Source organism: Rhineura floridana, chromosome 9, assembly GCF_030035675.1.
Source record: "Rhineura floridana isolate rRhiFlo1 chromosome 9, rRhiFlo1.hap2, whole genome shotgun sequence".
In the NCBI taxonomy this organism is placed as follows: domain Eukaryota; kingdom Metazoa; phylum Chordata; class Lepidosauria; order Squamata; family Rhineuridae; genus Rhineura; species Rhineura floridana.
Window position 1 is genome coordinate 89,097,746 of NC_084488.1, and position 12,050 is coordinate 89,109,795.

At 40.0% G+C, this 12,050-nt stretch overlaps 1 protein-coding gene across 11 annotated transcripts in view; it reads right to left on the minus strand.

Annotated features, from left to right (window-relative positions):
• Nucleotides 1–6,640: 6,640 nt before the first annotated feature.
• The window catches only part of ALPK1 (alpha kinase 1), a 90,994-nt gene continuing 85,584 nt past the window's right edge, over nt 6,641–12,050 (minus strand). For 9 of the 11 annotated variants that reach the window (XM_061585368.1, XM_061585366.1, XM_061585367.1 and 6 more), the window contains 3 exons: nt 9,858–10,020; nt 9,565–9,751; nt 6,641–7,150 (listed from right to left, as the gene is read on the minus strand). In XM_061585368.1, the coding sequence (XP_061441352.1) occupies nt 6,951–7,150; nt 9,565–9,751; nt 9,858–10,020 (550 nt within the window). In that variant the 3' untranslated portion in view covers nt 6,641–6,950. Of the gene's footprint in view, nt 7,151–7,837; nt 7,918–9,564; nt 9,752–9,857; nt 10,021–12,050 lie in introns of all 11 variants that reach the window. The other 2 variants (XR_009757973.1, XR_009757972.1) reach the window with 2 other exon arrangements.

Consider the following 12,050-nt stretch of genomic DNA (forward strand, 5'->3'; position numbering starts at 1 on the left):
GAAGCATACTTAACTGAAATCAAGAGTATAGACTTTCAAAGAATGGTTTTTTTTGGACTGCAGTGAAACTGTGCCATAGAAAAATAACACACAGACAAAATAATATAAGAAGAGCTTCCCGGATTAGGCCAACGGCCCATCTAGTCCAACATCCTGTTGTCACAGTGGCCAACCAGATGGCTATAGGGGTACCACAAACAGGACCTGAGTGCAAAACCATTCTCGCTTCCTGTGGTTTCCAGCAACTAGTATTTGGAAGCATACTGCCTCTAAACCCAAGGTCTCATTCCTGGTCAGTCACTGCCAGTTCAGACCCCGTGAGCTTATATGAGAAATTAAGTTTTGTTGCCCAGACATTGCTTTTCTGCTTCACAGTATTTGAGTCCCATAACCTGAGGATTCCCACATCTCAGTCCAGAACTAGTGCCCTGAAAGTACACCACTGTTGCCAAGTTACTCCTGTGCTAGTAGCTTCCATTATCCCCTGCCTTGGCAAGGACAGTTACATCATTAGAGTCAATCTACGTGTTCAGAAAAAGCATGCATACAACCCTTGGGATGTATCACTCATGTATTCCAGGCAGACAACTCTCCTCTCTTCTACAGTGTGTACTTACTTTGTTACTGGGAGTTAACTTGCTATATTCTTAAAAAAAAAAAAAGACAGCTGCAGGTGCCTGTACCTTTAATAGCTGCATGATGGGCAGAAATTCAGTTTCAAAGGGCCAAACTTCTAATTTCTAGATCTCTAAATCTCTAATGTCATCACTATGGAACGTTTTAGATCAGAATATTTGTAACCACCTAATTTCTGTAGCACATCTGATCTAATTTGAATGCTTGCAGTTTATTAAGATACCACAAATGTGCTTTCTGTATGTGCATTGATTGTACAGTAAATGCATAAAGTATGGACAACATATCCACTTGCATGTATTAGTTTAAACACCTGTGTACGCATACCTGGGAACTTCTGCTTGGGCCTAGATCCAAATACACATGTCTAAAGTTGTTTAATGATGTTGTAGGTCATCCATACTTTACACAATTGTTTATATACAGCAGTATTAACTCTAGGGAACACACATGAAAACACATTTGTGGCAATAAGCACAGAGCTGCCCTTCATCTGTGTCTGAGACAATGATGAAAAAAAGCATTACAAGCGGAGGGAAATGTATATTAGCTTCACAGCATCAGTTTAGAAAACTTCAGCAATTTCCTTCTGCAGATAGAGCACCAGCAACTCTGGCTACTTGTTTAATGCTAGGGTTTCTCAGTGCAGGCAGGCAACCGTCCTTGACTGTGGAACAAGATAATTGACATAATCTTCCCAGGAACACGTGAGCTGTCATGTATCATTTTAATCTGCAAAACCCCAGAGCCGAGTGTACCGTCACATGCCGATTTTACTATTCTATGAGAAAGTGACTCTGGGTTCATTGATAGATTGTTTGCTCTCTTTTTAAAACAGTCAAGATGCTGAATGCCCTCGGGTGATAGACAGTGTGCAACGGGAACGAAAGCAAAGCTGATGGCCCATTTCAAGTTCACCTGACAAAGCTGGAGCAGTCTGCAAGCAAGGCTCTGGAAAAGGATTATTCACACCAGCATTATATTTTTTGAATGCATTTTTCCTCTTGCGCAGCTGCAAAGCTCCCCAACCCTGAAGGTTTTACGCATCATAATAAAGAGATTTATTTTTTTCTCTCATTCTCTCTCTTCAGTTTTCTACTCTTTACACCTAATTTCTTCTCTGGCCCCGGACTGTGACAGGGCATTTGTATACCCAAAGAACGACGTGCACAAACATCATCTAGAAAACAATAGCTGCATGAGGAAACAGCCCATACAGTCTCAACTCCCTGCTAGTTTCAGAAACAAAAGCCAATGGTTTTTGTTAAGCCCAACTTTGTAATAGGGATCTGTTTTTCTAGGAAATATTACTGATCAGCTCATCTACATTAAATATTATTCAAAATGACCCCAAATAATCACATGCTTTTTTTTTTTAAAGCATTACATTTTTTAAAAAATGCCATCCTTTCTTAAATATTAGCTGAAGGAAATCAGCTACTGTTGGGTCTGATCAGAAAATATTTTCCCATACTTAAGTCGCAACAGATGTCATCTCTTTTGTAAAAGTGCATCTTTTAACATGAACATCTAAGGGTAATCTGAATCCAGAACACTAATCTAGAGGAATCCTAAGCATGTGTACTCAGAAGTCCTATGACATTCAAAGGACATTCAAAGGATATTTATTTATTTATTTTATTTATTACATTTGTAAACCGCCCCATAGCCGAAGCTCTCTGGGCGGTTTACAACAATTAAAACATTAAAAACAAATAATAGCAATAGTAATAGCAATCCAATGTCCACTCAACCATAATAAAACAATCCAAACAAAGAATTCATTTTGATAACTCCCACTCTAAACAACAGCTTGCTCTAAATTAAGTCTTGTGCCTGCAGTTGGGTAAATTATTCTGCTTTGAACCCTTATATCCAGCTCGATCACTGAGATCATATGCAGGAGCAGCCTTGGTCATCTCCAAGGTTGGTGAGGCTCATTTAACATCAACATGAAATTGAGCCTTCAGTGTCATCAGCCTAGTTCTCTGGAATGCTCTGCTAACAAGGTTTCAGCAGGCGCCTTCCATTTAAATTTTTAAATGCCTGTTGAAAATATTTCTGTTCCACCAGGCTTATGCAGACAATTAAGATGTCTTTTTGCAATAATAGATCTTTGCTTTTACTATATTTTTAATGTTTTTATTGTATGGTTGTTTTTTTAACTTGTAAGCTGCTTTGACATTTTTAACTAGTTGTATACAAATGTATTTATAAACAAACAAACAAACAAAAAAATTAGGACCGAGACTTTGCCTGCACTGGGGGTCGTACTGTGCATTTGTTTCTATTTTGTGCATACTTATGTACATCTCACCTACAGCTTAGTGGGGAACTGTTGTGGCTGCATAGTTATTTCACACACAAGAAATGACCTAAATTAAAGTGGTGTTGAATTTCACTGCTACAGTTGGATTACAGGGCAACCAAATATGTTCCCAAAATGAACAGATGGTTAGAAGTTATGTAGTAACATTTGGTCTGAACTGGCGGTGTCTGACCCAGAATGAGACTTTGGGGTTGTTGTGGATAGCATGGTATCGACCCAGTGTATGGCAGCTTGTGAAAAAGGCAAATTCCATGCTAAGGATCATCAGGAAAGGAACTGAAAATAAATCTCCTGATATAATAACACTGTCATACAAATCTATGGTACAACTGCATTTGGAATATTGTGTACAGTTGTGGTCACCACACCTCAAAAAGAACATTGTAGAGTTAGAAAAGGTTCTTCGAAAGGACAACCAAAATTATCAAGATGATGGAGCAACCCCTCAAAGAGTAAATGTCATGGCATTTGGGGTTTTTAGTTTAGAGAAAAGGTGAAAAAAAGGTGACATGACAGAGATCTATAAAATTATGCATGGCAAGGAAAAAGTAGAGAAAATCCCCCCACCCAAGATTAGAACTTGTGCACTTCCAATGAAGCGGAATGATGGAAGATTCAGACAACAGAAAGTACTTCTTCACACGGTGCATAGTTAAACTATAAAAATGGCTCCCACAAGAGGCAGTGATGGTCACCAATTTGGATGGCTTTAAAAGATTAGACAAATTCATGGAGGATAAGTCTATAAATGTCTACCAGCCATGATGGCTATGCTCTGCCTTTACAGTCAGAGGCAGTATGCTTACTGAATACCTATTGCTGGAAACCACAGGAGGGGAGAGTGATGTTGGTTTAGCTTAGGGATAGGTATTACAACATCTCAGAGCTTGGAAAAGTTACTTTTTTGAACTACAACTCCCATCAGGCCCAGCCAGCATGGCCACTGGATTGGGCTGATGGGAGTTGTAGTTCAAAAAAGTAACTTTTCCAAGCTCTGCAACATCTGCCTTCCTGGCACCTTCAACACCACACCATTCTCCACAGGTCTGAGATCAATACATTGTGAATGATTAACAGGTAATAGTTTCATTTCCTATGCTACTCCAATGCAAAGAGCTTCAAGTACAGGCCGTGTTCCAGGTGTTCCCTATCATGTGAGCAGGAGAACATACTGTAGATGTGCTTGTTCCTTACCACCTGGGCCTCCGAGTTTCAGTGAGCTTGCGCTAAGATTCTGCACTATTGTACTGGGGGAGCCCCCCTCCCATACTTTAGAGCCCCGAACATGTATCAAGTACCACTATGGTTTAATCACAGTTATATTTTAGGATTTGATTTATATAATATACTGAAATGAGTTGGTCATTATGCTTTGTGGATTTGTTCATATGACGAAGTAGAACTTGTGGGATTGCAACATCTTTAGTGTAGATCTTGTTTTATTCTAATATATGTCCATATTATACCACACCATCAAAAAGGTTTAACAGTGTTGTGGCAAAATGGTGATCTAAATTGTCTGACTGACTGATTGAAATATATATATATATATATATATATATATGGAGCACTGGGTGCATAGTGATGCACTCACATAACCATTTATCTGCACAAGCTCAGCTTGCAGATTGCCAGCTCACATTTTGGCAGGCATCCAGGGTCATGTGAAATGGCCTTTAGGCCTGCTCAAAAGAAATCCAAATAACAGGGGTGGTACAAAACAGATGTCTGGACTATAGCAGAGATCCCACCATTGTTTAACATTGGGAAAGCTGCACTGATAGTTACTTTTAAAGGGGGGGGAGTGTAGGGGCACAATCCACTGGGAAGTTCTCCTGCACCAGCCCCAGGGAAATGCATGGGTGCTATGTAAGAGCACAGTATTGCTTTTTTTGTAGTTCCCAGCCATTGCAATGGGTCTTGTGCAGGAGAATGTCTCATGATATTGAGCTTTGGGGATTCGAAGAGCAATCTTTGACAGTAGACTATTCACAAATGGATGTTTGGGAAGTGAAATGGTATAATTCTGCTTTTGCTTTTTTCCAGTTTTCCAGGTGGTAGATGACAAAAAGTCCAAGGTCACATCCATGAATTACAAGCTTTGATCTAAAAACACAAAAGATTGCTTCATAAGTAGTAAAAAAGAAAAAAAGGGACAGCTGCTTTTACCCAGGGCAAGCACTGTTGATGCCTGTGGACAGCACACATACCACAAAGCATTCAAAGAGGACGAGTGTCAAACCCGGAGCGGTTTATATCATACAGCTATGAGCAAGAGTGCAACCCCCACCCACAAGAGCAGCAAATGAAATGGTAACGGTCATTGTAGCAGAACAGCTACTGCATCCTTCCCACCGTTCAAGAATACTTCTGTGAAAGCGGACACACTTAAAGTGATGGCTAGAAAGTTTATTATTATTATTATTTTATTTATTAGATTTATATCCCACCCTTCCTCCCAGTTGGAACAAGAAGAGGTGGTTGGGAGATTTTGGAAGGAGTTGGCTGAAAAGAGCAGTTTGGTGATGAAAATGTCCTCATATCTGAAGGCATTACTGTTTTCTACTAATTTTTTTTTTAAGCTGAACCTCAACATACTTCAGTACAAATAGGTTTTAATTTTTTTCTTGGTAATCTCTGTTTCAGTAACCAGATAATCGTCATTATTTATTATTCATTTATTAGATTTTAGCCTGTTTTGCGGCAGTTTAGTGACTTCACTGATACTAAGGGTTTTTTTTAAAAAAACTTTTGAATGAAAACTACAAAGCACATAGGAGCAGTCAGCTCAACTTTTACACCATAGGTAGTACATTCAATGATACAAGCACTCTAGCTCTGATCTGATTCTAGTAATGGATAAATGGTGTCCAGGTTTCTTTTCTTTTTTAAAGTTTCTGTTGAATGCACCTTTCCTTCCCATGAGTGTTTACAGCATGTGAGTGGTTTGTTCATAAGCATAGGATTCCAGACACTTCTCTGCCACATTTCCATGGATCTTCCTACTCTCACCAATAAAATCCAAGCTGTTGTTTACATGCAGGTAACAATAACCAAATGTTCCATAGGAACATAGGATGCAGCCTTATACTGAGCCAGACCACTGGTGCAGATAGTTACAGTACACTGCAGAGTAGTGTAGTGTAGACTGGCAGAAGCTCTTCAGGGTTTCAGACAGGAGTCTCTCCCAGGCCTACCTGGAGATGCTGAAGACTGAATCTAGGACCTTTCGCATTCAAAGCATGTGCTCTACCACTGAGCTATGGCCTGTCTCACTTGTCACATTCCAGAAGAACAGCTAGAGAATCCAAATGGATTTCAGATCCTATTATTTCATCAATACATTGTAAAACATCCTTCCAGTGCTTTAAACAGCTGCACTCCCACCATATGTGGGGAAAAGTATCCCATCTCTTCTGCATCCCCAACATAGATATGTGCTAGGGAGCTGCTTCATCTTGCGTCAGATCCTTGGCTCATCTCAGTATAGCAGCTCTCTAGGTTTTTTCCAGGTGGGATACTTCCAGCCACACCTAGAGATAGCAAGGATCAAGACTTTCTGTAGGCAAAGCAGATACTCTACCACTGAGTCATTGTCCTGCCATTTATACTAATGATCATTGTCCAACATAATGAAACATGCAATTTGAGAAAGAAATATTTTTAATTTACCTGATATATGGTGGCCATTTAATACAAATGATTTGGTTGATGCATGCTTTCCTGTTTTTGTGAACAGACATTGTTTTCAAAATGTGCAACACAATCATTACTTGCCAACTTATTCCTGCAATGAAACATAGCATTTGGACTCCCCTTCATAAGGATAGCACTTCCCTACAAAATAATGGGGGTGGGCAGTAGTATGAAAATACTGTATGTTAGAACCTAGGTACCACGGTGCGGATGCATATTTCATAGGAGAGATGAAAACGTTGTTATCAAAAAGTGACTTTAGTATCTTTTGGGGAATCTTTTCTTAAAATCAGTTTGGTTTCTCTAGTGAAGGTCTTGCCAATGAAAGACGACTGCAGATTTCATTGCATTCTGTGTGCTGATTATTGAAGAAATAGTAAATCCCTTTCTTCCCAAAGTTCATCAGGCATGATGCATCCTTCTGAGAGAGAGAGTGAATCTGGGGGTCAGTTAGGTAGATGAGGCCTTTTCCATTACCGGTCACCCAACCTGCCGAAAATAAAATAAAAATGAGATAGCTATAATCTTGATTTTAAAAAGTTGTTGTTATTATTATTAAATTTGTATCCTGCCCTTCCTCCTAGAAGGAGACTGGGGGGCAATGACTTTACATACTACTTGCTGCAAATCTACTGTGTAGATAAATTATTCATTTCAGCACCAGTGTTGAAAAAAAAGAGCAGAATAAGGGAGCAGATTTGTAGTTTTGTATTATATATGTGTCTTTAACAGCTGAAAAAAGGAAACATGAATCCTTCAAGCTGTTTAGTGGTGAGGGGAACTGGAGTGTGTGTGCATGCACTAAATCTTGCTCTCTACTCTCCTTCATCAATGGCTGATTGTGGGGGGGGGAGAGGAATCTAGCATTTTTTTTTAAAAAAGTACCTATTTATGCATGCATAGCCTCAGTTGTTGGATCACACCATTATTTATTTATCATTATTTATTTATTTATAAATAAAATTATTTATTTATTTATAAATATATTTGTATACAGCTATTTCATTAAAACATCAAAACTTTTTACAAGTTAAAAAACAAGTTAAAAAAATAACATTAAAAATACAATAAAACAAAGGTCAAGTATTGCAAAAAGACATCTACTTAATTGCCTGCACAATCCTAGTGGAACAGAAAGGTTTTCAGCTGGCGTTTAAAAGTTAAAACAGAAGGCACCTGCTGAATCTCTGTTGGCAGAGCATTCCAGAAAACTGGGCCAAAGACACTGAAGGTTCAATTTCATGTCTGGGCTCCTGCTGGGAGAAAGGGCAGGATATAATAATAATAATAATAATAATAATAATAATAATAATAATAATAATAATAATAATAATGATGATGATGATGATGATGATGATGATGATGATGTTAAATGAGCCTTGCCAACTCAGGGGACAGCCAAGGCTGCTCCTGCAGATGGTATCAGTGATTGAGCTGGGATATAAGAGTTCAACCGGTCCCTAAGATACCCGGGACCTAAGTTGTTCAGGGCTTTGTAAATTAATTATTATGTCTCTTTCCCCAAAAAAAGAAACTCAAAGGGATTTACAACAGTAAAAACAGATAAAAAATGAAATACACACAAAATACATAATAACAAGATCCAACTCCTCCCCACCTAACTAAAAACAAACAAAAAATTAAACTCCAAAGGCCTGGGTCAATAAAAATGTTTTTACCTGGTGCCTAAAAATGGACAATGATGGCGCTAGGTGTGCCTCCCTGGGACAGCATTCCACAAATAGGGAGTCACCACTGAGAAGGCCTGTTCTCATATTACTACCCTCCACACCTCCCTCAGAGACAGCACATGGAGAAGGGCCTCAGAGGACAAATGCAGGGCCTGGGCTGGTTCATGGGGGGAGACCTCAGTCCTTGAGGTCCTGAGCCACATAACGCTTTATAGGTCAAAAGAAGCACGTTGAATTTGGCCCAGAAACTAATTGGTAGCCAGTAGAGCCGTGCCAGGAAATTGATGTTGTATGTTCCAACTGTCTTGCCCTGGTCAGCAGCCTGGCCACAGAAATCTGCACCAGCTGCAGTTTCTGAATCGTCTTCAATGGCAGCCCAGTATATGATGAATTTATGTATTTAAATAATTTTGATACCACTTTATGTTAACAACCCCCCTCTAGGCAGTTTACAACCTATCTTAAATAGAACATTATAAATGAAAATCAAATACAAAATACAAAAAAGATTAAAGCAGTATAATTAGCAGGAAAACAAAATATTTGCTAAACGTTTTTTCATTTTATGTGGTTTTATTGTATGAATTTGTTGTACACTGCTCTTATCTCTCTTTTTAAATTGCAGTATATAAGCATTTTTATAAATGAATACACAAAAATCCAATAAATATTTCATATATAAAGCATCATCTGTTACATGTTCCACTGATGTTTGTTGATTGTGATTTCCTATTCAACCCGGGATATGCACGTCAGAGATTGCTTTAACATGCCTATAGTCCCTAGACAGAATGGGATGGCTATGTCTGTGATACCTGAGACACTTGTATGGGTTGTAAGCCAACACATAAGACCATAGGAAGCTGCCTTAAAATAAGTCAGACCATTGGTCTATCTAGCTAAGTAACGTCCACACAGACTGGCAGCAGCTCTCCAGGATTTCATTCTGGGTTCTCTCTCAGCTCTACTTTGAGATGCCAGAGATTGAACTTGGGACCTTCTCCATGGAAAGCAGATGCTCTACCACTGAGCTATGGCCTTTCCCCAGCAAGTAATTTGCTATTTCATTTTTCAAGTTCCTTCCTTTGATCTCCGAATATTTATGCCAAGGGAAGCATCTACTTTGGGGGGGAGGGGTGCAGGGAGGCAGATTAAAAAAAAGCAGTCCAATAACATATTACATTTCATCGTATTATGTCTTGCAGTACAAACCTTGTAAATCAACCACCACATCTCTGCCCTGGGAAAGTTCATAGCAGAAATGGCCATAAGCGAGTCCATACTCTGTGGCTTTGTACTCCAGTTTTACTACTTTGGCGTTATTTGACAATTTCACAAATTCTCCCAAAATATAGGGCTCCACACTTACACATCCTTGTATAGACTTGCCTTCTAGTACCTGCAGAACAAAAAGGGGATTGTGATATGACTAGCACTTCAGCCCATTGTTCCTGCCTGCTCCTCTCACCAGCTAAATCCTTGGCAAGCTTCTGTTTGCTCCTTACCAAGAGTACCACTGATGGGATATAGAAGATTTGTGTTGGGATTTTTTGTTCGTATAGCCTTTTGTTGAATTCTGTCACATAGTACTGGGCAGTCATTTGCCGCTCCACATCACTGAAATGGTGAAGAAGCTCCTTTTCTTCTTTGTATTCTTTACCAACATACCTGTGAAAAATATAATACATACTAACATTTCCTCCAATGAGCTCAATGAGCTCTGTACATAGTTCTCTCCCTCTCCACTGTATCCTCACAGCAACCCTGGGAGGTAGGTTAGGCTGAGAGACAGTGACTGGTCCAAGGTTACCAAGTGAGCTTTATGGCTGAGGGGGATTTGAACCCTGGTCTCCAAGGTCTTGGTCCAACTCTCTAACTACACCACACAGCCATAGTTTATTTATCTGGGAGATTTACTAACGATTTTTCTGCTCACAGCTGTGCACAATAATATAAGACCATAAAATACATATACCTGGTTTGCATATCACACTAAGCTAGGGATGGGGAACCTGTGGCCCTCCAGATGTTGCTGGATTGCAGCTCCCATCATCCCAAACCATTAGTCCTGCTCCCTGGGAATCATGGGAGTTGCAACATCTGGAGGGCCACAGGTTACCCAACTCTGCACTAAGCTAAACCTTGGCTTAGTGAGAACCTTGCCAATGCTACTTTGTTTTGTTTTGTTGTTTAAAAATGGTGTACATATATCAATGCAAAATGAACAACACACTTTTCTTCCATGGCCCTATGGCTGCCTCAAGCCCTTGGCCTAATTTCATACAGGCGTTGAATTTAACTGCAAAAGCCCTCTGCAAGATTGTAGTTTAGTTTATTACATTTCTTAAAGGCCTTTTTCTTTAAAATAAATAAATAAAAAGATTCAAGGCATTTTACAGAAGATTAAAATACAGAAACGATCAGTTCAGACCTGTGGCAACAGCAATCTATTCCTCCCCTGGCAGTTTGTTGGGTGGGGAGGGAGGGAGAGAGAGAGAGAGAGAAGATTGTGTGGGTCACTCATGTTTGTCTCTGGCTCCACTTACTGCTGGCTTCTGCCTCACCCACCATTGACAATGTGGCCCCTGACAGACTACCCTTAAGCAGAACCAGCTCTTGACAGAAAGAAGATTCTCCATCTCTTGTCTTAAACCAACATGACAACAAAAGACCTTTGGCTGGATCTAGACTAAGTTAGGAGACACTCTATACTGCCTGGGAGAGTGGATGAAGGGCCTTAGGAAGCGATATAAGTGCTATTCTGCCACAGAGGCAAGGGTATGCTGGTAGCCTCTGGAGTTCCCTTGGCACACTGTGTAGGTGCCAGTGATGTTGAGCTGGAGAGCAGGGAAAAATGGGGTATGCTGCGGTTGTGTTGGGATATGTCACTTCAGTAACCCATTCAATTCCCTGAACTGCCAACAGTACCAGCAAAACTGCATGCCTGTTAATTTCACTGATTTATAATATACAGTTAAAAAATTAGGGAGCAATCTATAATATACAGTTATAAAATTAGGGAGCAATCTAGACAGCAAGCACATGGAGAGGTGGGATAGAAATGTTTTGAAAAAGTGAAGAAAATAAAATAAAGTAAAATAAAGCAAGTCTCCTCAGTCTCAATGGAAAGGCTAACCATGTACTTAAATGTCTTTCATTGAACTCAATGAGATAAGCAGACCTAACCATGTTTGTTTAGCAGTAAGTCCCACTAAGTTCAGTGCAATTACTATACAGTAATGCGCTTAGGATTGTGACTTAAAAGTGCTTGCCTTTGTCTATATCATACCTGACATAATGTTAATAAAAATAACAAAAAAGCCAGGAAAAGCAGCTAGGTTCTAACCAGTATACCAAATAAAATAAAATACAGCAAAGTTGCAGCTTTGTGGGACTACCTGGGAAGTATACTCCAGGAGCAGTCGCTGGAGTGACGTTGCTCACCTGGCTTCCCAATGCGGAGCATTACTGAGAGGAGATGGACAGAGGTGCAGAAAGCTCAGTGGGGTGTGGGTGCAGCATCTGGAGCATCAGATTGGGTCACTGCACCTTGCTCCCTGCACCTAAACCCTCCCCCTCGTGGTAACCAGCAGAAAAGCTTGGTGCTGGGAAGCTGCTCCGCTCATGCCGCCGCACTGTCTGCTGCTGGTGCACTTCAGAACGGCAGCACCATTTCTGAGAAGACCTTGTCCCAGTTT